The 22,074-nt window shown below is 30.6% G+C and overlaps 1 protein-coding gene across 3 annotated transcripts; it reads left to right on the plus strand.

Annotated features, from left to right (window-relative positions):
* The first annotated feature begins 3,598 nt into the window (after positions 1 to 3,598).
* On the plus strand, positions 3,599 to 21,202 carry LOC148620005 (uncharacterized). Of its 3 annotated transcripts, XM_088580489.1 has the most exons (8): positions 3,667 to 3,757; positions 4,246 to 4,354; positions 6,547 to 6,846; positions 12,343 to 12,618; positions 14,527 to 14,586; positions 15,166 to 15,225; positions 18,012 to 18,102; positions 18,401 to 21,202. In XM_088580489.1, exons 3-8 carry the CDS (start codon positions 6,693 to 6,695, stop codon positions 19,266 to 19,268), a joined length of 1,509 nt encoding a protein of 502 aa, XP_088436615.1. In that variant the 5' UTR covers positions 3,667 to 3,757; positions 4,246 to 4,354; positions 6,547 to 6,692; the 3' UTR covers positions 19,269 to 21,202. The 3 variants fall into 3 exon arrangements, with proteins under 3 accessions (XP_088436614.1, XP_088436616.1, XP_088436615.1); XM_088580488.1 differs by lacking the exon at positions 4,246 to 4,354 and having other exon boundaries at positions 3,599 to 3,757; XM_088580490.1 differs by lacking the exons at positions 4,246 to 4,354; positions 6,547 to 6,846 and having other exon boundaries at positions 3,607 to 3,757.
* The last annotated feature ends 872 nt before the right edge of the window (positions 21,203 to 22,074 follow it).

The following is a 22,074-nucleotide window of genomic DNA, read 5'->3' on the forward strand; positions in this document are numbered from 1 at the left end:
AGATTATATGACTAAAATAAATCTATATGTACTTTCTTAATTCCTTATCAGTTTATTCGGTTTTCCACAAATTTCATTTTCTTATACTATGCTAAATCCTACGACAATTTCCTTGATTTTTCTCATATAAGTATTTTTATAGATGTGCCTTTTAACTAGTAGACAATGTCCTCGTGCCATAGATACATCACTCATTATCTGTTTTTTCCTGACAATGTAAGAGAGACAACGGCGCAGCTGTGTCATGGCAACTGACATTCAATCAAAACAGTTCGTTGAGAAATAATGAAGTTTACAGGGTGTAAGGATTGATAGTAGTGATGTACGGTAATCAATTTGCATATATTTGTGTAACTACGACGTTTTCGGAATTTATATTATATGAAGAGCACTGTTGCATAGTCAGAATAATAATAATAATATAAAATGGAGTTTTTATATCTTAATTTGCAGAGTATTACAAGTAGTTCACTTCCTTCGAAATATTGTTGTTATTAACAGTACTACTACAGGGCTTGGCTGCGACAGCAAGTGATGGTACCTGTTCAAGATTTTTTTTCTTTTGGTATTAATTTATCCCATTCAAAACCGCGTGAGGCATAATATCGCTCAAATCAAAAGGAACATTGTAGTTAAGAATACTTTTGATACCTGTTCAGGTAGATTATGATTAATTTCTAGTGGAAAGATTTCACTACTTTTTCTCAAAGTAGACCATGAATGAACATACCTCAGAATTTGTGAGGAAAAATATTGGTTACTGGGTTTGAATTTATAATCGAATTGATAATTAAGGCTAAATTAGGGCAAATTTTAAAACATTTCATATGGATTCTGTAGGGATTTTTTTTAAATTTTAGCAAGCAGTTTAAAGACTGGTACATGTATATAACTGACACTCTCATTATATTTCTACAGAATATTTTTCCGCCAATTTTTACGCAAATGACTTTCTCTAGAAAAAGGTCTTTTTTTTCAAATCAATAGTTATTTTTTCCATACAAATTTATATGTCAAATAGTACCTTAAAATGTTTTATACATGTTATGTTTACACTGTCGTAATCGCTGTAAGTTATTTGAAAAAAAAACAACACTATATATGTCATTTTGAATTTTCAAGTTGACAGAAAAAAGTGCTTCTTGTAATAAGCATCATCTAACCTAAATAAGATTTTCTACTAATATGTTGATTGAATTAAAACATCCGACCCAAATGTCCGATACTACACTTTACTCAAAAAAAAAAATTATAACGATATAATGACGACATTGTATCGTTATAATTTTTTTTTTTTTGAGTAAAGTGTGATATTGGTATTTTGTTTTGATTTTCTTTGTTTCGTCATATATCTACACTTGATCGGAAAAGAGGAGAAAATACAACAAAGTCGAGATGAGCACGAATAAATGTTTGATGAAAATACTTTCGTTCTTTCGTCAATAATATTAATTTCTAATTAAGCTAGTGCCCCATTGTCGGCGAACTCAAAATAGAAAAGAAAACAAAGAATGTTGTGAAAAAATCGTAACATTTTGATCTCAAAAATCGGAAAAAAGCGCATTGAAGCACGGACTATTTGTTATTTCGACGTATGAATTTCCCTGGTAAATGAGGAAAAAGGTAATACATGTACATGCTGTAGGGTTTTCAAAAATCGAGCGATTTGGTAAATACAGCAACTTAAAAAAAAAGATCGTTTGTGATTTGTACTTTTATATTTCGTTATCTATTAGTTCATATGTCATTGCAGTTTTGGCATGTCGAATTTATAAGCATTCCCGTTTAAATAATATGAAACTATAGATGTATGATAATATCGCAAATCGTCGCGGCAATAACAGGAACAGAAATGCTTTTCCGTAATCGTACACCAGTATCACGATATGTCGCGGATCAACAGAATAGATTATTGACCTATTCCCTCAATTAACAATTTAAGAAATACTCTATGGTGTCGAAGAAATTCACAAATATAAATCTGTTGTCAAACGTATGAGGTTTTACAGTCAATATTTTTCAATAATTATCGTAGAATTATTCTGCATAAGACAGTTCCCGATCTATGGCGTCAGATTCATTTCTGTTAAAGATTCTTGCTGTAAAAGTAATTCAAAAGCAAAATTAGTTGAAATATTATACAGTTATTAAATGGGTTGGATGCAATAGACCAGAATATTTGTCCTGAGGTACTGAAAATGATCAAGGGTTCTATTGCGCTCGGCCGGATTGCGTTTTAAAAGGTTGCTCATTACAGGACCTAACCATACGAAACTCTAGCAATGATGAATGTGAGAACATGCGAAAGGTCATGACAGTTTAAAGTTAAGTTTCCTAATGTAGAAATCTAGTGATATGATATTATAATGAGTGCACAAATTGTAGCTGCAAAAAGTGTTTCTTTGTCTCTACTGTTTGGAGATTTGAGATGCTAACTGCTTTTTTCGTAACAATATGTTCTTGCCGATTTCGCCTGCAGGTCTAAGGTATTTGTCAGACTTGTTTTTATTTCATCTTACTTAAATCCCATTATGCTTCTAAATTTTATCAAGGTATAGATGAAGTTTCCAAAGGAAGTGTCACATTGCGCTTTTTCAAAATAGAAATTAAGTGAGTGTATGTTTCTGTTAAAATCAGTCAAAATGGAGAATATCATGCATGTCAAAAACCCAAAGATTCGACAATATAATTTCACTCACGAATACTTTCTCTATTTGGCAAGACCATTATTTGATCTCTACATCACTGGATTTGCCCAAAAACTTTTCAAAAGGATGTCAGAAACTGAGGTGTTTGACAGAATTGTCTGCCCATGAAATGTTCATATTCAGTGCATTTCAATGCAATTTTAACTCAATTTACCAAATTTAAAGTAATATGTTAAATGCTGTCGTTTTGGCTTCATTCTGATGGTACAAATAGTCAATTGACACTTTCAAAATGGTGTTATTTTCATAACGTGTTTAACGTACTACCCGATTTCTACAGATACTGACACTAGATAAATGTCTACATCAACAAACTAAATCGACGCAACTCATCACAATTAAAACTCCCCCGATTTTTGGTGAAAACGAAATGCGATTGCTTACATAAATTTCTCTGATCGTCGATTTTAAGAATAATCAAGGGAACCAAGGTTATAGCGTTAATCAAAAGAATGTAATCCAAGGACAAAGACCAGACATGGAAAACAGACATACACAACAAAGAACATAAAGTAACTAAAATCATACATACAAAGTAACAAAAGTAAATGAGCAAGTCGGACTCCACTAAAGACTGGGAGCATGGACCACGTAAGCGTCCTCTGCTTTTAAGTTTATATTTCTTGCAAGGAAAATATTAAACCCTCTTTAAGACAGCTTCAAGAACTTTCGTATTCCCTAATAATATGCGAATTGAACAGGAATATAACTCAGCAGGAAAAGCAATCATTTTCTACAGGTATATAAAATAATGATTAATATAAAGTATGTGTGTATTTTGAAACCATACCATGTATTGCATATTATATCTATTTAAATAAACACAAGAAATAAGTTACCGTATTTTTAGAAGTTTAGGGTGAATAATATCACGATTTAACAATGGTCCATTTAAAAGCTTTTAACTACCAGTCATGCCACCTTTACAATGTCGTAAACATTTTTACTTCCCGTTTCCTTAGTTAGGAAACTAGGGAAAATGTTTATGTATTTGTTGAGATTAGTTTTCGTATTTGAAGTTTATTTCACAACTCTATCTGAATCATCAGGTATGTTCATATTGATATATTTCTAGTCTATGATGGACCTGCTTATTAAGCGTATTAACAAAGAGTGAACCATATTGAGAACATTTCCTTTGAGTTTAGTTCAATTTCTTTTTCTTCCCCTTTTTAAGCGAAGTTATTTGTTGACATCGTTTGATATTATATTATCTTCTTAAATTATTTAAATCAAATGTATTTAATTAGTTTTCTATCAGACACTTTGATTGATTACCATACGTATTTTCCATTATACCAGGGACTCTTTATTACAAACATATGCCCCTTTCAATGACAATGGACGACTTCTGCATTTTTATTATCCCTGAACATAATATTTGAGTTTTAACATTCCGACTACATAATTTAGAAAGTATTTGAATCTGTGTAAGTTCACATTTCTTGGCTGTTTATTGCAAAAGCTTACCTACTGAATACATTCGTTACTTGCTTGTGTAAGTTACTCCTTATATGTTACTTCGTATAATTATTAGAATTCTGAGTGAACAGGGAAGATAAAGTAAGGATAGAAGGGTCTGAAAATTTCCAAACGACATTAGAACTGTCAAACGAAGAAAAGAAATCGTCGCCACATTCTGAGACGTTTGTATAATATTGATTTGTTGTGACATGCATCATTAATATTATCCTCTATCCTACATTACAACACCAAAATGAACTGTCCTGTACTACCATACATCGTGTACTAAGTTACAGCACTAGATTAATCCTACGAGGAGGAATGACCTGGCCAGCGAAAGCTATACTTTTATATAGCCTGGCTGGTCGAGTGGTCTGGGGCGCTGGTCTTTGTACAGGCGGTGTTGCCATAGATGTTACAGCGGTACGAGTTCGAGTCCCGCGCAGGGAACAACCAAATATTTACTTCCAAATTTGACAGTTAACATCGTTGGAAATTATTCAGACCTTTCTATATATAAATATATATATAGTCGTCACATTCTGAAACGTTGCATATTATTAATTTGTTGTGAAATGTATGGTTAATTTGGTCTTCTATCCTACATAACAACACCTAGATAAACTGTCCCGTACATCGTGTACTAAGTTACAACCCTAGATTTATCCTAAGAGGAGGAATGACCCGGCCAGCGAAAGCAATATTTCAATTCTTCATTGGTTACCAATATATTATCGTTGTCAGTACAAATTTTACTTTATGTATTCAAAGCATTCCATGAGAAAGCACTAGCATACCTCCAGGAATTGATTTCTATCTATAAACCCTCCAGATCTTTACGTTCAGATAATGGTAACCTTCTGCAATTCCCATACGTTCGAATACATACGGTAAGAGGCGATTTGATAAATCAACAGCAACCCTGTAGAACAATCTACCTTTTAAAATAAGCAATGTAAAATCACTGGATGGTTTTAAAAAGGGCCTTAAAACTCACCTGTTTAAATATTTTAGACATTTACTTTTTATTCTTTTTACTTGTCCCCTTGAATAAACTTTCCTTGTCTAATGATTTTTATCTATCATATATATCTAAGTGATTACTTTAATATTTTTATTGTTTAAATATTGTATTAAAATATATGTATGTTGTGCAAGTACTTAATTTAAGATTTTATTTTGCCCTACTTTTCATTGAGTAATTTATGTATTCATACCCTCTTTACTTTTTATCAAATATAAATCTAATTCCAATGTTTTTGTTTTATGTTTTCAGTCTATTTATATTCTACTAAAATTTCTCTACATTTTAAGTTAACGTAATATTCATTGTAATGTTGGTAATTTTCTTTTCATTTTAAAATAGTTTACTTAATTTAATTTTGGACTGATTTTATTTATTGTGTTTTTTTTTATTTGATTATGTTTAAAGTGTTTCCGCTTAATAACGAGATATTTGCCATTGTGCTAAAACTTGCTATATATAATAATTATATATATATATATATATTGTGAATGCATTTCATATTCAGCCTGAGAGAGTAATCAACGGAACCAAGGTTATAGCGGTAATCAAAAGAATGTAATCCAGGGACAAAGACCAGACATGGAAAACATACATACACAACAAATAACATAAAGTTACTAAAATCATACATACAAAGTAACAAAAGTAAATGAGCAAGTCGGACTCAACTAAAAACTGGGAGCATGGACAAGGTGCACCGTTAGGGTGAGCGTTCTCTGCTGTTCTAGAAACACCCGCCGAGTCCGGGGTAGGCAAACGAGGAAAGGTAAACTATGACCCGTTGAATAAATTAGTTTTCATGGTGCTGATGGATACGTCATTACGATCCACGAGTTCATGATGACGACCATAAAAATTATGTAGTGATGACTTCAATTTTGTAGCAATATAACCCTGTTCCAGAAGCCTATTTGTTAGAGTTCTAGATACAGGAATTAAAAATGTTAAATTCAATATATATAATATACCTAGATAAAAAATGCGCGTGCATTAATCATTGTTGAAACCCTCGATCGTTTACACTATATGGCATCCATAGACATGTATTGCAAACCCTATATCGCATCCCTACTCGAAACATGTTTGGAAATAAACTGAAAAATATGACATAAAGAACTTGACATATTTTTTTATCACATGCCGAGTCAATAATCGACCTTTATTGTGCCTGAGGTTGGTCTTTCAGGAATGATAAGCGGTTCTCTAGATCTGGTCAATACGACATGTGATGCGAATTATGACAATAATGCAATAAATAGTATTATATTCGATCTACGTTTCCTTATTATTTGTGCCATAACAATCGTCTTTGAATGGTTCATGTTTTACAAAATAATATTTTTTTAGTTTTTGAGCAATATGGGTTTACAAATGAAAACAACAGTTATACCACCTTCCCTCTAAATTTCTCCTGTGAGGACGATAGTATCATTAACATAAGTGATTTAGAAATCTGGTATCCTGTTATTGACAACGATAGCTGCAGCGAAACTATGACGTTATGCAATTTGACAGAAATAGAGAAAGGGGATGTAAAGATGAACTGCAATAACCAAAAATCCTGCACTGGAATAGTAAATTTAAAGGCAGACTGTCCTGGGTATCATGGATTAGCTTTTTATAGTGCTAGTTCCAATGGGAAAAAAGGTTAGTGATATGAATGATCCTTTTATTGTTTTTAAGAGGAATTCCATGGAAAACCATGTAGAACCGTCCGAAAGTGATATTATCAATGATATATAAATTGAGTACATCTGAAAAGACCCCATCAGAAACTTATAATTGCATTTTTTTTAAAATATCGCAGATATGGCCGCCATTTTGTTTGTTTTGTTTTTGTTTTTTGGGGGGAAGTGGATATCCATTCAAAGAAACAACTTTTCAGAGATGAAACATGCAAAAGAAGATCCAAAATTTGATATTAAGCCAATTATTGCCCTTATCTTAACAATGCCTTTCAGTTAATTGTATTATACCCTATAAACATAATAAATAAATTGATTCTAATAATAATGACATTGAAAAATATATCTGACCTTGAAATTTGGCAAAATCTAATATGTAAAATAATTTTTACCAAATTTCAATGTTCCCTAATTTCTAAAACTACATTTTTTAACAAGCTGACTTGTTTACTGCCATAAATAAAGTGCATCTTTATATAATTAGTAGACAACCGTTGATGCTGAACATTTTAGAAATGACATTAAAAGTTCACTTAGAAGTAGCAAAAATGCGGTGGAACTGTGAAAATAATAAATGCGCAGTTTTTAACCTCTTATGTTTGGGCTTTTTTTGTAGGAGAAGGTGAAATATTATAGTATAAACCCATAAGGTCAAAAGTACTATCACAATATGCCCTAGCATGATCAATCTGTCTGTGCGTTCACCTGTCCCTTTTAGCATGTTTAGATCATGTCAACGCTTTATCCTTGTTTTTTTAATACTTCTATTGAGATGTTACTAAGTTGGATTGGTGAAATTTGACCTTAATACCTCGTGAGTTCCATGTTGCTCTTTCTAATGTAGCATATTGAGTCCTGGCTATAAATATGATAATGTCTTTATCTTTCGACATATACAGACGTATTTATATGTATCGTTTATCTTTGGCATGTCGTTAGATAATCTAAAGAATATAATATCCAGAGTTGATGACCTTTGACTTTCACCTTGAGGTAAACCCTAGCATTAAATATATGTTATTGTAAAACATATCAAAGGACAGAACATTTTTTTTCAAGATATCAGATAGTCATTTTACTTTAACTTCACTACCTGTACATGTACCTACCAAAATCTAAAAAAAAAATCTTGAATGCTTGTCCACTTAGTGCTTAACTCTATCAAAGGGTGTGGTTACAATGTATTTCCTGTATCATTTTCTGTAATACTTGTAGTGCATCACTCATAATCCATGTCAGGGTCTCCATTAGTTTCTCGCTTTTCACACAATATTGAATCACTCTGCTAAATGTATTTAAGTTTTTTTATCTGAAATAGAATGTACATGGCTTTAATTTGAAATACATTTACTCTACATGTATATTTTGTACACGAATATATCAATTTTAAACAAGGAGTGTACTTGTACATGTATATTGAAGAGACTTGATTTTTTTATCTGAATTTATTGATTTATTGATTCAAGTAAACCTCAGGTTGTCCCGTTTCCCTCTATCGTATAAAAATATAAATTAAAAAATGTTATATGTTTTTGTTGAAAGACTGAAAATATTCAGAAAGAATTCGAAGACCAATAAAGCCAATATGTTATCTAACAATGCAGTGAATATATATGAACTGTTTTTTGTTATCATCCAGATTTGCCTTGAGAAAAACAATTGGGTAAGGATATCATTTTGGAATTTGGACACAATATTGCACACAAATCAAAAGTCAAATTGAGTTGAAAGAAGCTTTAAAGATGTTCAACACAACCATTTCATTGCCTGTAAACTCATAACCATAAGCGATATCTGAAATTTGATTGAAAATATTAGACATAGGCTTTCATGAGGAATCTTAAGAAAAAATAAGTTACAAAATCAGACCAAAAATTCAAACAACATATTTTTTTATATGGTCCTACTTTGGATCCCAATAACCTCTTTGTAAAATATCTTAAATCATCTTTTTTAAATGGGAACATTTTTTGATTGACTACAAAATTAGTGTTCTAAAATTTATACTATTTTACTCCTGTTTCTTGCATAACGTACATCATTCTGTTTTCTGGAAATTACGTGTATCAATCGTTGATATTCATGAAATATTACAGTAGAGAGATTATTGAAAGAGCTCAAATAAATCTAAATGCTAATTAATCTTACACAGTTTAAATTGAACTAACATAAAATTGCTTACGAAAATAGACTTTTAAAAAATCCTGAATATATTAAAAAGCAAAGGAAAATATTTCCGATTCTTTAAGTATAATTATCTTAATGGATACATTTTGTTTCGATTCTATGCAGATTAATGTATTTACTACGGTTTATAAATATGTTTTCTTAGAATTTTCGTTCTAATAACATTTGGAGTTACGACGCTTTGACCGCGAAATTATAATAATTGCATATAAAAACACATTTGGTTATCAATGTTGTAAATCTGTATTAATTAAAGCAGTTATTTTCTTGAAAAGAACGAAAATCAAAGAAATGTGTTAATAATTAACCTAAAGTGATACATGTATACACACCACGAAATATAGTTTGTATACGAATATAGTACTTAATTTGGATAGAGAGTTGTAAAAAATTGTTAAATATTTAGAAAGCTGCAGTTATCTAGAACAGCAGTTTATTTTCTTGGAATAATTTCCCTAAAATGTATTGTCTTTGATTTTAGACAAAAGAGGTAATTAGGTCATTAGATATACTTTCTCTTCACAATGTCAAATTAAAAGAAACAACCTAAAGTTCAGATAAGAAATTTGGATCAATTTAGTGTATTAAATCATTTGTTACACTTTATTAGGCACACCTCTATTTGTTAATTAACAAAACAAGACAGTTAATCATGCCCCATATATTAAAGTTACATGTAAGTTAGATAACTATTACATAGAATAATTTGACTGCTTTGACCAGCCCGACATTTTTCTGTATCAAGTACCATAGAAACGTTATGGACTTTCAGATTTTCTCTTTCTGCAACGGTTTTTTGCTAATTAATCCAACACGAAAAATAAGTGTAGAGGAGATAACTTAGAGACTGTTAAAGTGTCAATAACCCGCATACTTTCCTTGCCAAATCAATTTACAGAATTTACAGGAGGATAAATAATGATAACCAAAATAATTATAGTCCTCCTCCTACGGGAAAAAACTTTAATAATTTGTGCTTTTGATACCTGTTCTAATTTCTAATACGACATCTTCATGTCTTCACACAGTATATGTCGGTACAACCCAACCCGCCGTACCTACACACTTTCTCTTTTCTTTCACTGTCGTTTCGAAATAAAACACTTAATTAAAAACGTTTACGCAATGATTTAATTGATGGGAGGATATCTTATTGACATCAATCATATAAATACACATATTTAACACATACGATGATATAGATATACAAAATTAATCCAACTTCCATACGAGGGAGTTTAAACGGAACAGCCGTTATTTTGGCTACGCCTAGGGAAATTGTTGTCACAAAAAAAACCGTATTTGTCATATTAGAAAAGGAATAATTCCTTCCGTCGGTAAATTTTCCACATTTCAACATGGCTGTAGCATTTATATTCTCATTTAGCACGTCATTGCCGCACCCATGTTAAAATGAGTACCAATCTACCCCCTCCACGAATTAAACATCATTCTGTTTCTGGACATTACGTGTATCAATCATAACTACACTTATCATCAAATGTTGATATTCATATTTCGGTAGACAGATGATTGAAAGAGCTCAATTTAATCCAAATAAGACGTTTTATAAACACACTTAGAATAGAATTACAATAAAATTGCTTACCAAATAACGATTTTAAATGACCGGATATTAAAAAAAAAAACAAAACAAAAAGGTATATTTCCCTTTACCAGTTTAAAGTCCTGTTATTTAATGAAAAACAGTATTTTGTCAAATATTGTCTTAATACAGTAAACACAGTAGTAAATTGTATTTGAAATACTGTAATTGTTGAATCACGAAGCCGAAATATTTAATATAGAAAAATGTAATGAGATTATGTGTTCCCCAAATTTGGGAGAATTTACATACTTTAAGTCTACTTTGCTTCAGTAGTTTGAATGTGTATGTAGATGAACTGGAATAGTAAACATTACATAGATTTTGATGGTGAATTATTTTACTTATAATAATGCAATATCCGTACTGATTCGAGTTAGTTTTATAGTGGTAAATTTGATAAAAAAAATGTGCAGGTGCTGAAGGGGTGTTGCCACTGATGAAAGGGAAGTTGACAATTCTAAATGGAAGGCATCACGTTTTACAATAGATCTCTGAAGAAATCATGATATCATTATCTTTGAAACGTTTTATTAGTAAAAGAGCAATTTATATTATTTAAACCAAGTCAGGAATTTCTGTCCACTGTTTGTTTTGTTTCTTTTTTCACTTTCAGTCTGCTTTTCTGTCACTGGAGTACAAAGGGGATTGTTTTTGGGTCTTTCTGTGTTGCATTCGATGTTTATTACTTATATATGTATATAACTGAAGACGAATTTAGTTTTCCTGTCTTCAAACTCATTGCCTTATCTAGAGTTATTATCCTAATTACATTACATCAGTATAACGGGTTAAAAACTTAGTGATTGATTTATTCATTTTTATGCAACTCAAATCAATAGCAATTGACTGCGCATGTATTACCACGCAATACATTATAATAAAAAATACATAAACGAACTTGAGCGTTTATAGGTAAATAGAAGTTGTCCGATTTTAATTATGGTATAAATGTCACGCTATTAGACGCCAAATAAGGAACTTCACCATTGCAAATGTTGTTTAAGCCAAAAAAAATAGCTTCTTTTGAACTTACATAAAACAATGGTAACCTTGTGATTGCTTTTTTAGTCGCACGTCTAGACCTACAATGTTAAGAAATACCCCTGCATAGCATTGAAATTTAAGTTCGGATCCTTTTAAAAAAAAAAGGTAGCACATGATTATTTCAAAATGATACTTCAATTGAAATATTCACATATAATGATTAAATCATATCTATATTGATAAAATATGCCCCTAGTTAATCTTTTATAACCTGTTTAATTTGTACTGTTTTCTATTTAAATATCCCGGTTTTATCGTCTTTTAAAAACATTGTTCTCTAGTGCTTTCTTTAAAAAAAAAAAGCAAAACAGAACGTTATGTCTGAGAAGGATAGCATCTAGTATAGCAAGTGAAAATATAAAAAAATCCATGATGATAAATGTCTGTTTTACCAAAGCGTTTCCTCTACAAGATTCTCGCATGGAATATGTTCAAAATATTGATCTGGCATGAGCTATCGCCACTACACATACATTTAGTGCATCCTAAAGAAAAACAATGATTTTTTTTTAACTTTCTTGATTGTAGACAAAAATCAACTGCTTGGAGAATCTATGTCATATCCTTGCACACAACATCTTGCTCTTTAACCGTTATGTATTTTCTTATTTATATTAGAAACTACAATAGCGAAATGTCAGCCAGTCAAACAGGACATGGAGATATGCAACTATGCTAAAGGACAACTTACACAAGCAAAGATAACATTTCATCCTTGGAAAGTGGAGGCATGTCTTCAAACATACAAAATTAACTTATCTGATAAAATTAAACAAGTGTGTAATTTCAATCCTGTCACGGAATTAGACATAGAAATGCATAAATGTTTGGAAATTCATCAGATTATAAAAGTACTTTATTCATGTAACAAAGATACCAGAGATTTTTTTACGAGTAAGTATTTCGCAATTAATTATTCCCGTTATTATATTCATGTGTAATATTACTATATATTTATTTTCATTTTGCTTTGTTATGTTTGTTGTTTTTTTTACCAATCAAGCTTCGGCGCGTTAGTTATGATGTTGAAATTAAAAAAATCGACTCATCAATAATATCATTAATTCGTATCACATCGTCAATGGTATGATATTGCAAATTTCTAGCCTTCAAAAAAGTATATAAAAGGATCAAATCTTAGAGAACATTTTATCATTTGACTGATTATCATAAAAATAGAATGGAATAAAATACTGATCGACATGTCTTGATTTTTTAAAAGCTCAAAAACACTTCATGACAAAACATTTTAATGGAAAGTGGGAAATACGAAAGCTATATATTAAAGCAGTCCTTACAAGTATTTTACTTTTTACAGAGATAAAGTTCTGCCTTTTAAACATATTGCACTGTAAATTATATTGGTTGCATTAGTATTTGTTAAATAAAGGATATCGTTCTAATAACAACTATTTCAAAGTGACAGTACTTATAGAATTCAAATAAATATATATATATATATATATATATATATATATATATATATATATATATATATATATATATATATATATATATATATATATATATATATATATATCCCACATACATATGTAATTGCAGTATGTGAATATTTAAGTTGAGCAATATGACACTTTTGTCCACTTCGTAATTTGTCGTATACATAACATTGAATTTTCAATTTATAAATCGTATTCTCCAATTTAAAGTTTCCAATAAATATAATCCTTTTCATCGAAAAGTACAAGGAATTCACCTGAAGGTACATGTAAGTGTCATATAAATCACGTTAGTGAATATCGACTTTCTGTTAAGAACACTATTTACATTGTACAAATATTACCTCGAATTACTGATGAATGGTACATTTACATTTCTACCTTATGACATTCAAAACATCTCATGAACCAGCAAGATTAAAAAGAAAGAAGAAAAACGACAATAAAAAAGAGCAAAACATAACATAAAAAAAAACGAAACAATACTAACAAGCAAACAAATAAACAAAGAAGAAGTAAGAAACAAAACTAAACACATAAAACCAAGTTGCGTAATTAGTTCTAAGCACGTCGTTTGAACTGCTGTGCATTCTTGGCTTTTAGGATATGTATATGCACAATACTTTTTGAGACGATGAAATTACATGTAAATGATAAATGATTAAAAGTTAAAGATAACAAAATATCAGAAATTAGCAACAAGATTGCAAAGAACATTTAACGATTAAATGAATTAGGGTTGGCTACAAAATAAAAATATATGTTCAATAGATATACCTAAGACTGATCATAATCGAATGAACTGATTAGGTACCATTTGGTTCGTTTTTTATGTTGGTTTCGATTAAATATACCTACTATTTTTTTCTAACATTATGATTTGTACTTTCTCATTTGTTTCACTAAACACAGACTAAAACAGTTAAGTATATATCAATTATCGAACAAGATTTCCAATCAAATGTTTTGACACGCTTGAATTTTCCAAAGAAACTACAGACTCAAAAAAGTATTTGAGACTTGGGACAAAACATGCATTCCAAATTTAAGAATAGTACACCTTCAACTGACTATGCAATTGTTCTAATAAGACGTAATACACAAGTTGACTTCTTATCTATATTTATTTCTAATTTGAAATAGGAATTTATATATTTTTTGTATTCAAATTGAAAGTTGAAATACCTTGGCAAGAATGTGAGATGTAATAACCAAGTTGACTTCTTATTTGAATTATTTTTTCATATTTAAACGTTTCCCAATTGATTGACTCTTTTCTTTATTTTCTTTATGTTCTATTTATTTCTTTTTGAAAGACGTTTAACATCATTCACTTTTTCAGCTTCTACAAGCAATATGCAGATATTCGCTTCAGCTGAAAGTAACAATGAAATAAAAGAAGGTATATGTTTACAATCATATTTTGATATATTGACAGTAATGCTATGTTGGTCGAACTTTATGTAGTAAATACCGGGGAATGGCAAACTATAGCTTTCAGTGGCATTCGAATGGCATGATTGAATTTCATTAAAACTTATATGATATGAATTCAAACTCAAAGATTAACTAAGATTTCGTTAAACTTCACAAGTGGCAAAATTAATAAAAAGTTGAATTGTTCCGTGATGATTTTGTCACCATTGAAATATTCAGGTTCTGTGGTCATAAGAGAAAAAAAAATGAAGTGTATATAACAAAATAAAAACATCACACAACTAAAGCATTTGTTAAAAAAAAAACTACCACTGAAACGAGTGACATCAAGTGCCCCAGAAGGTAAGCATGTTCTGTTTCGCTACAAAAATATGTAGGTGTCAAGTTTGGTAGGTTTCATCTATGAAATATAATTAAACACATGTAGTATCTCATCTATGAGATAGATAATTATAAAATTTATATTGGTAGATCATATGCAAGTACTCCACACAACGTCTTCCTGGGTTGCTGTGTTATATCTTTACACGATTGATATTTTCAGAAACTGCAGAAATGACACTGGGGTTCACTCTTTCTGCAAGTAAAAAGGAAAAACGACAAGGTAATTGTTTTATGAATCAAAGTTGTATTTATCGCTTGATATTTACATGCATAGTATTTTTGCTCGTTGTATCAATTGTACATTGTATCTAATTGTATCTAAATAGTTACTGAAATATTCATGAAACTGTACAACATAGAATAATATATGGCGTTTTAGATATTGTCATTGGTACATATATATTGGACAGAGTTGTACAATGTATATTTCAGCTAAGCGGACCGATGTCAATCGAGGGCTGATTACTAGGACAATATATGTTAAGTTGCTTTGATTTATTTATCAAAAATGAATTATTTCCTAGCTTGCCTTATCACCCCTTTTCTTTTCTTTTTCTATTTTCGTTCTTCATTCTTTCAATGAATTGAATTACATCTTTCTAAGAAATGTCCAAAGTACGATTTTGCTCAGCACTAAAATCATCGCTCTCTATTATAAGTGTTGACGAATGTTTGGAAGGAAATTAGGTCAATACGGTTCAAGAAAGGGCTATTAACATGTCATCTGCCCTGTTAAAATAGTATTGCCCAAAGAACAATTACATTAAACTTTATTGCATATGCAGAATTGGTGCCACATGGTTTTCAATAGAACGTAAAAAACTTATGTATACATTAGTATTAATTAAAACAGGTAGGTTAACTTGTCAGCATAGGTAGTAAGGCATGATGAGAATATTTTTTTCTAATATATCTTGCTAATAGCCAATTGTTGTTGGTGCCAATTTTTCTACGTGAAATTTTAATCTAAATTTTCGCACAAGGGCTGTGACTATTCCCACGTTTCGCGAAACGTAATTTCTTTATGATAAACAATATCATGCAAACAACTGCCGTGGTTAATGTTTTCCCGAAAAAATTCAAAATATTCTTTCTTTGATGGAATTTGATTTTTGGTTTTTGTTTTTTTGTAAAATTATACAAGGGAGGTGACTTAACCCACGTAATCTTTGTTTCCTTTTTGGTTAAAATTTAGGTCTGAACCAAACACACAGAATTTAGTACAAGTCTTTACTTTATAAAAAAAATATGCGTACTCCAACTAATACGTGTAATGTCCCAAATCCCACACACATGATCCCCCAACAAAACAAAACAAAAACAAAAACAAAAACAAAAACACGCAAACGAAGCACACGAAACGTGGACACGAAGCACATGATACACGAAATCCTAACAAAACACGTTACACGAAGCAAGAAACACGAATGATCGTGTATGTTATTGTAATATTTCTGACTTTAACATTGGAAACAAACTAATATAATAAATTGTGTATATATGAATCATCGTTATAATATGATAGCTGAAACGTACATGTATTTTTATTTCTTTTTTTTCGTGTTATACTTTAATAAACACATAAATGATGTAAAATTTTATAATGCTCATATATTATCCATTTTTATCATACAAAATACATTGCGAAAACATTTTCATCGGTCTGAATGTTTTCAAATTTATATTTTGGGGTAAAATATACTCAATTTTAGGTACTTACGTATTTATGACTTATGCGATACCATCTTAATCCACTGAAAATGAAAAAGTGATTGTTATCCAAATAAATGTTCATGTTTGTTGTTTATGGATCATGGGGAACACATTTTCCCTGTTCAAGTCAAATGAATTAAAAAAAAAAGAATTTCATAAAGCACTGGTAAAATATACTCAATTTTAATTCATCTAGTTATTTTAACTCATGCAATACCATTTTATTTGTCTAAAACATGTTTAATATTATGGCTTAGTTGTTTGGAATTATTGAATTAAATCTGGCAAGAACGTTTTCGAATACATATGGAAATATCAATTTTCATACGACAAACAGTGTATAGTTTGTGAAACTAATGTCTCCGACCATTTCGGAGGACCATATAAATTTGTTTCAGTATTCCATTACATATACGATGTACAAAGTCTGAAACCAGTTTTGCCCTATACGTATTAATTCCTGACTTTCGTTTCAATGGTTTTAGCATCAAACCGAAGTACAACGGTATTCCGTGAAATTGATTTAACCATAGGAACCATTTTTATCATCCCATTAGATGACAGAACAAGTGCACGAAACACGAAGAACAAATCAATGAGTGCACACACGAATGGCTCACAAACACACGAATCTCACGCTGAATATTGCACAATTCCACAGAACACACAAACAAAGCACCCGATACACGCACACGAAACACGCTAAATTGGTAATCTTACACGTTTTATTTATTTTCAGTCAAATTGAAGCTCACAATGACATTTTATACAGCAGTATTATAAGTTTACGCAACTAAGAATTCTTGACTCCATTAACTGAAGAAATGTGCCTAAATTTTATGTTGGTAGAACGAAATTCTTTCTCTAACAGAAGAAAATGTGAGGCCATGTCTCCTTCTAATTTAAGAAAGAATCCCTTGTTAATTAAAGGATGTTTAACAAAACATTTTGATATTCGAAATGTTTATGAAAAAACGAGAAAATTAAAAGCTTCATTTCTTCTTTAGGTATAAAGTAAAGCTTGTTTGCCTTTCTTTTTTTGTGTTAGCTTCAGCATTCTTAGAACCTACCAAATAATATGATATCCGAATTAGCGCCGAAATGCATTATGGGTTCTTTGGTTTTTGGACAAACCATTTAAACGTAAACGATCTCCTAGCAACCCAATCACTGTAAACATGGCCGACTCTTGACAATGTAAATATTCAGACCGAGAATTAAAAATGAGTTTGCTCTAATGCTAATAGACCTACTTTATTCATGAATTTCAATTATTCAAATATCTGTTTTCAGATTCTAAAGGGCCAATCATAGGTGGCTTGGTCGGAGGAGTGACAATGTTTGCCGTAGTCGTCGTCATAATTATTTTTATCTGTAGAAAGAGGTAAAATTAATTAGAATGTAAATACATGTACACAAAATTTTACGCATAGAAATTAAAAGATGAAGACCATAACTTCCTTGAGAAAACCAAAAAAAAAAAAAAAACATTATACATCAATTTATCTTCGTCAGCAAAGGGATTGGTCAATTGAAGTACATTCACAGGGGATCGTCAATTATAGATATATACATGTATGCTTATATTTCATTTCACTGTATTATACATTTATATAGTTATATGATGATTCCATTGAACCATAACTCATCAAGTAATTGTTTAATTCGTTATTTGATTTCAGGACAGCTTTAGAAAAAAGAAAGCAAAGAACAGGCGACAAATCACCTATGCATCAGGACCAACTGAGAGACTTCAATGTTGTTCATAATGTAGCTTATTCCGACAGCACAAGTATAAAACCTCGTGAAATTGATATTGGAAATTGCTACCAAGAAATACCCGATTCTTTGATGAATGCAAATGACAAGTCCAATAATAGCCCTCTGTACAGCACTGAAAATGACAGATATTGTTTCGCAAACTCAATAAAAATGGCCGGAAATCATAATCGGGAAATAAACTCAGCTGCTGAAAAAATGGTTAAACCTTTGACCGAAGTCCCGTTGAATTACAAAAGCACAAACCACAACTACCTTGACCTTCCTTCTCAACCATTCAGCCACGACTTTTCAACTGTAGGTGTTGATTCTGAAAACAGTCATTACGATAGTAGAGGAAGTAACACATATGATACAGCACAAAATCAACCTCGACCAAGAGCGACAAAAAGTGACGATGCAAATCTAAACTACAATCGAGTAGGCGGAACGTATGATACGTCACACCATAAAACGCGGCCTAATCTAACGAATGAAGACAATAACCTTAATCCATATGACCTCAGAATCAGCGGAACATATGATACTTTACAATCACAAACTAATCCTAGCGCGGGGGAGTCGGTAGATGATGTCAATCCGTATAATTTTAGAATAAGTGGGACATATGACACTTCTCGAAATGTTGCGGGAGAACATATAAAATATTACGATGATTCCGCTAATGCTTACGATCATTTCTTCGGACAAAAAGATGATGGAGACTATGACCACGTTGTTAAGTCTCGTAACGATATTGGTAAAAATACCAACATATACAGAGATAACTAAAAATATTACTGTATATAATATATTGCTGAAAATATAACTCATTAAATAACTAAACGGTTTCCACTATCCAAACTTCATGAATTCTGAAATAAAATCGAACACGTTACAATAATTGGGTAGGAATTAGTTCCAGTAATTGTCTTTTTTAAAATGTGATTTCTACAGATGACCACAGTTCGGCAATACACTAAGTATCTTCTTCTTTATACAGATTATTAAAGGAATGTAACTAATATATGAAAATATCATCTTGTGGTATATGTGTTAATCGAGCCGACGTTAATTATACAAGACAATACATTCAGATAACAGTAACATTCCTTATATTTTTTTAGGCGATGCAAAAACTATGAACAATTAATATTGATTTATTCCAATTCACGTGTCTTTTTCAGAAAAGATTATCTCATTGGAAAAAGTAGTCCGGTTAAATAAGGCGTGGTTTAAAGTTAATGACCTTATTAATTAATCAGGTGATAGGAAAATTTTGTGTTCAAGATCAAATAAAAACGAAGACACATTTTGATCAATAAAAATGGTCGTATTGAATTTTATCATTTATAACAACAAGTGTCTTATTTTAGATCAAATTATCAGACGAAGAATTCTTTTTTGTTGTCATCTTCAAAAATCATACAGAAATATATATTTTATATTTTCAATGAGCAAATAGTGTTTGAAATGATGCGAAAAATGTCCTTGAATTGTTTATAAATATATATACCAAACATTAAATGTATAAATCCTCTTTCAGGGAGTAAATCTACTTGCGAAGAAATGTTCTATAGAATTTCAGGTTTTTCATTTAAAAAAAATAATTTCTGTCATCCCCAATTTATTTTTGAAATATGAAATAATGTTAGATAAGCGATCTTTTAAGACAGGCATTTTATCTACCAGTTTTTCAATAGTGAGTGAAACTGACAATTCCCTCCAAATTTGTATATGTTTTTTTGTAAAAATCGCCTACATTTATGAATAATTATTTAGAAATTTAGTTTATTCAAGGATGAATTATTTTGCAAGTGAAATATTACAACACTAGATTTCCTATATTTAACGACATTATTTCTGTGTATATACAAAATAGGTTATTGTTCTTATACCAAACATAAAATACTTCAATGAGATGCATATTCCGTAAACTTTGTATCGCAAGCATGCCTTGAGTATTGGGTCCTTAACTGGGAAAAAATAAGAAAACAAATAATCGTGTTCACAAAAGTGTAAGGTGATGTAGAAATCAGAGGATTTTTTTTCTGTATCGAAGTTAATTAGAAATTTAGGTTTTCAATTTTAGAAAAGTTATTCCTGTCACCCCAAATTTTATTTGTGAAATATGAAATAATGTTAGACAAGCGATCTTTAAAAACAGAAATTTTATCTGCCATTTTTTAATAGTAAGTGAAACTGAAAATTCCCTCCAAAATTATTTCTAGTTTTTTCTAGGATCAATTATTTTGCAAGTGATTTATCACAACTCTAGGTTTCATAAATTTAACGAAATCATTTCTGTGTATATAAAAACGTTCTTATACAAAACATAGAATACTTTAATGTGATGCACATTTCGTAAACATTGTATCGCAAGCATGCTTTCAATATTTGGGGTTTTAATTAAAAAAAAAATAAGAAGAGTAATCCTGTTCACTAAAATGAAACGTGATGTATAAATCAGAGGTTTCTTTTCTGTATCGAAGTTAATGAGCACAGATAACGCACAGAACAATTGACATAAAATAGCAAGCAACGGTAAGGAAAATTACTACTGATCATTCCAAATGTATCAGATTGATTGTTGTGTTTGTACTTATTCGAATAAATCAAACGTTTGCAAATCATATTGTATTTGCATGAATATGTACATTTTTATACATATAGCAATGTAAATTTATAATATGTGATTATTTTGAACAATAAACAGGCTGTCATCCACAAAAAAAGTTCATAATGTTTTTCGCTTTCATTCATTCTCATGTAAATGAAACATCAAGCTGTTACTATGCTAAAGCGCATAAATTCTGATTTGAAATGAAAAGAAATTCTTGACTTTATAATTGTCTGAAACTACACGAAATATCCCTCAATTCTCTCGAATCGTTCTCATTGCATGATAGGGACATTTTGTTATGTACGACCCACACTATTCACACTAGCAATTCATTCGTGAAACAAAACTAACACGAAAAACACCGCATCGTTACTACTGTGTTATGAATTATATGTGTTATATAGATAGCCGTGATTTACCGAATGTTTCAAATAGTATAATATATTGGTTATCGTGAAAAACCAAAATATGATCACTCATGCCAAGTTCCTCACACTCGTTAATTCTAGGCGTTCGTCGGCACTTATGATCATATTTTGGTTATTCACTCTTCCCAATTAATTATCTTATTATTATTATTTCTTTAAATTGGTTTAAATTTGAAAAAAAAGCAAATAACAAAGTTACCCTGTTCATTACCAAAATTACTACAGACACAGAAGGACACAGAATGTATGGTACATTTTACATGACGCGTCTTCCCGCACGATAAATGTGAAACTCACATGCATTTTACATTATAAATGAATGCGTTCAACACAAAACTACCGTAAGATCCGCACGATGAATGTGACATGCATATGCATTTTACATGATAAATGAAATTGTTTTACACAAAACCATCTTAAGAGTTGAGAAAAGAGAAATGTATGCGTTGCATTAATTAGAGATGTCTAAATGGAAAGAAATGCACAACAAGCTTTCGAACCACAAAACAATTCTTACAATCTGTGTTTACATGTATTTAACGTTAAG

This window comes from Perna viridis, chromosome 4 (genome assembly GCF_037379345.1).
Source record: "Perna viridis isolate PV_CMFRI_1.1 ecotype Kerala chromosome 4, ASM3737934v1, whole genome shotgun sequence".
NCBI lineage: Eukaryota > Metazoa > Mollusca > Bivalvia > Mytilida > Mytilidae > Perna > Perna viridis.

Coding starts and splice junctions, on each gene's coding strand:
- LOC148620005 (XM_088580488.1), top strand. CDS start 3,688: ATGTTTATGTATTTGTTGAGATTAGTTTTCGTATTTGAAGTTTATTTC. Junction 3,758..6,546: donor AACTCTATCTGAATCATCAG/GTATGTTCATAT, acceptor ATATTTTTTTAG/TTTTTGAGCAATATGGGTTT. Junction 14,587..15,165: donor TAACAATGAAATAAAAGAAG/GTATATGTTTAC, acceptor TGATATTTTCAG/AAACTGCAGAAATGACACTG.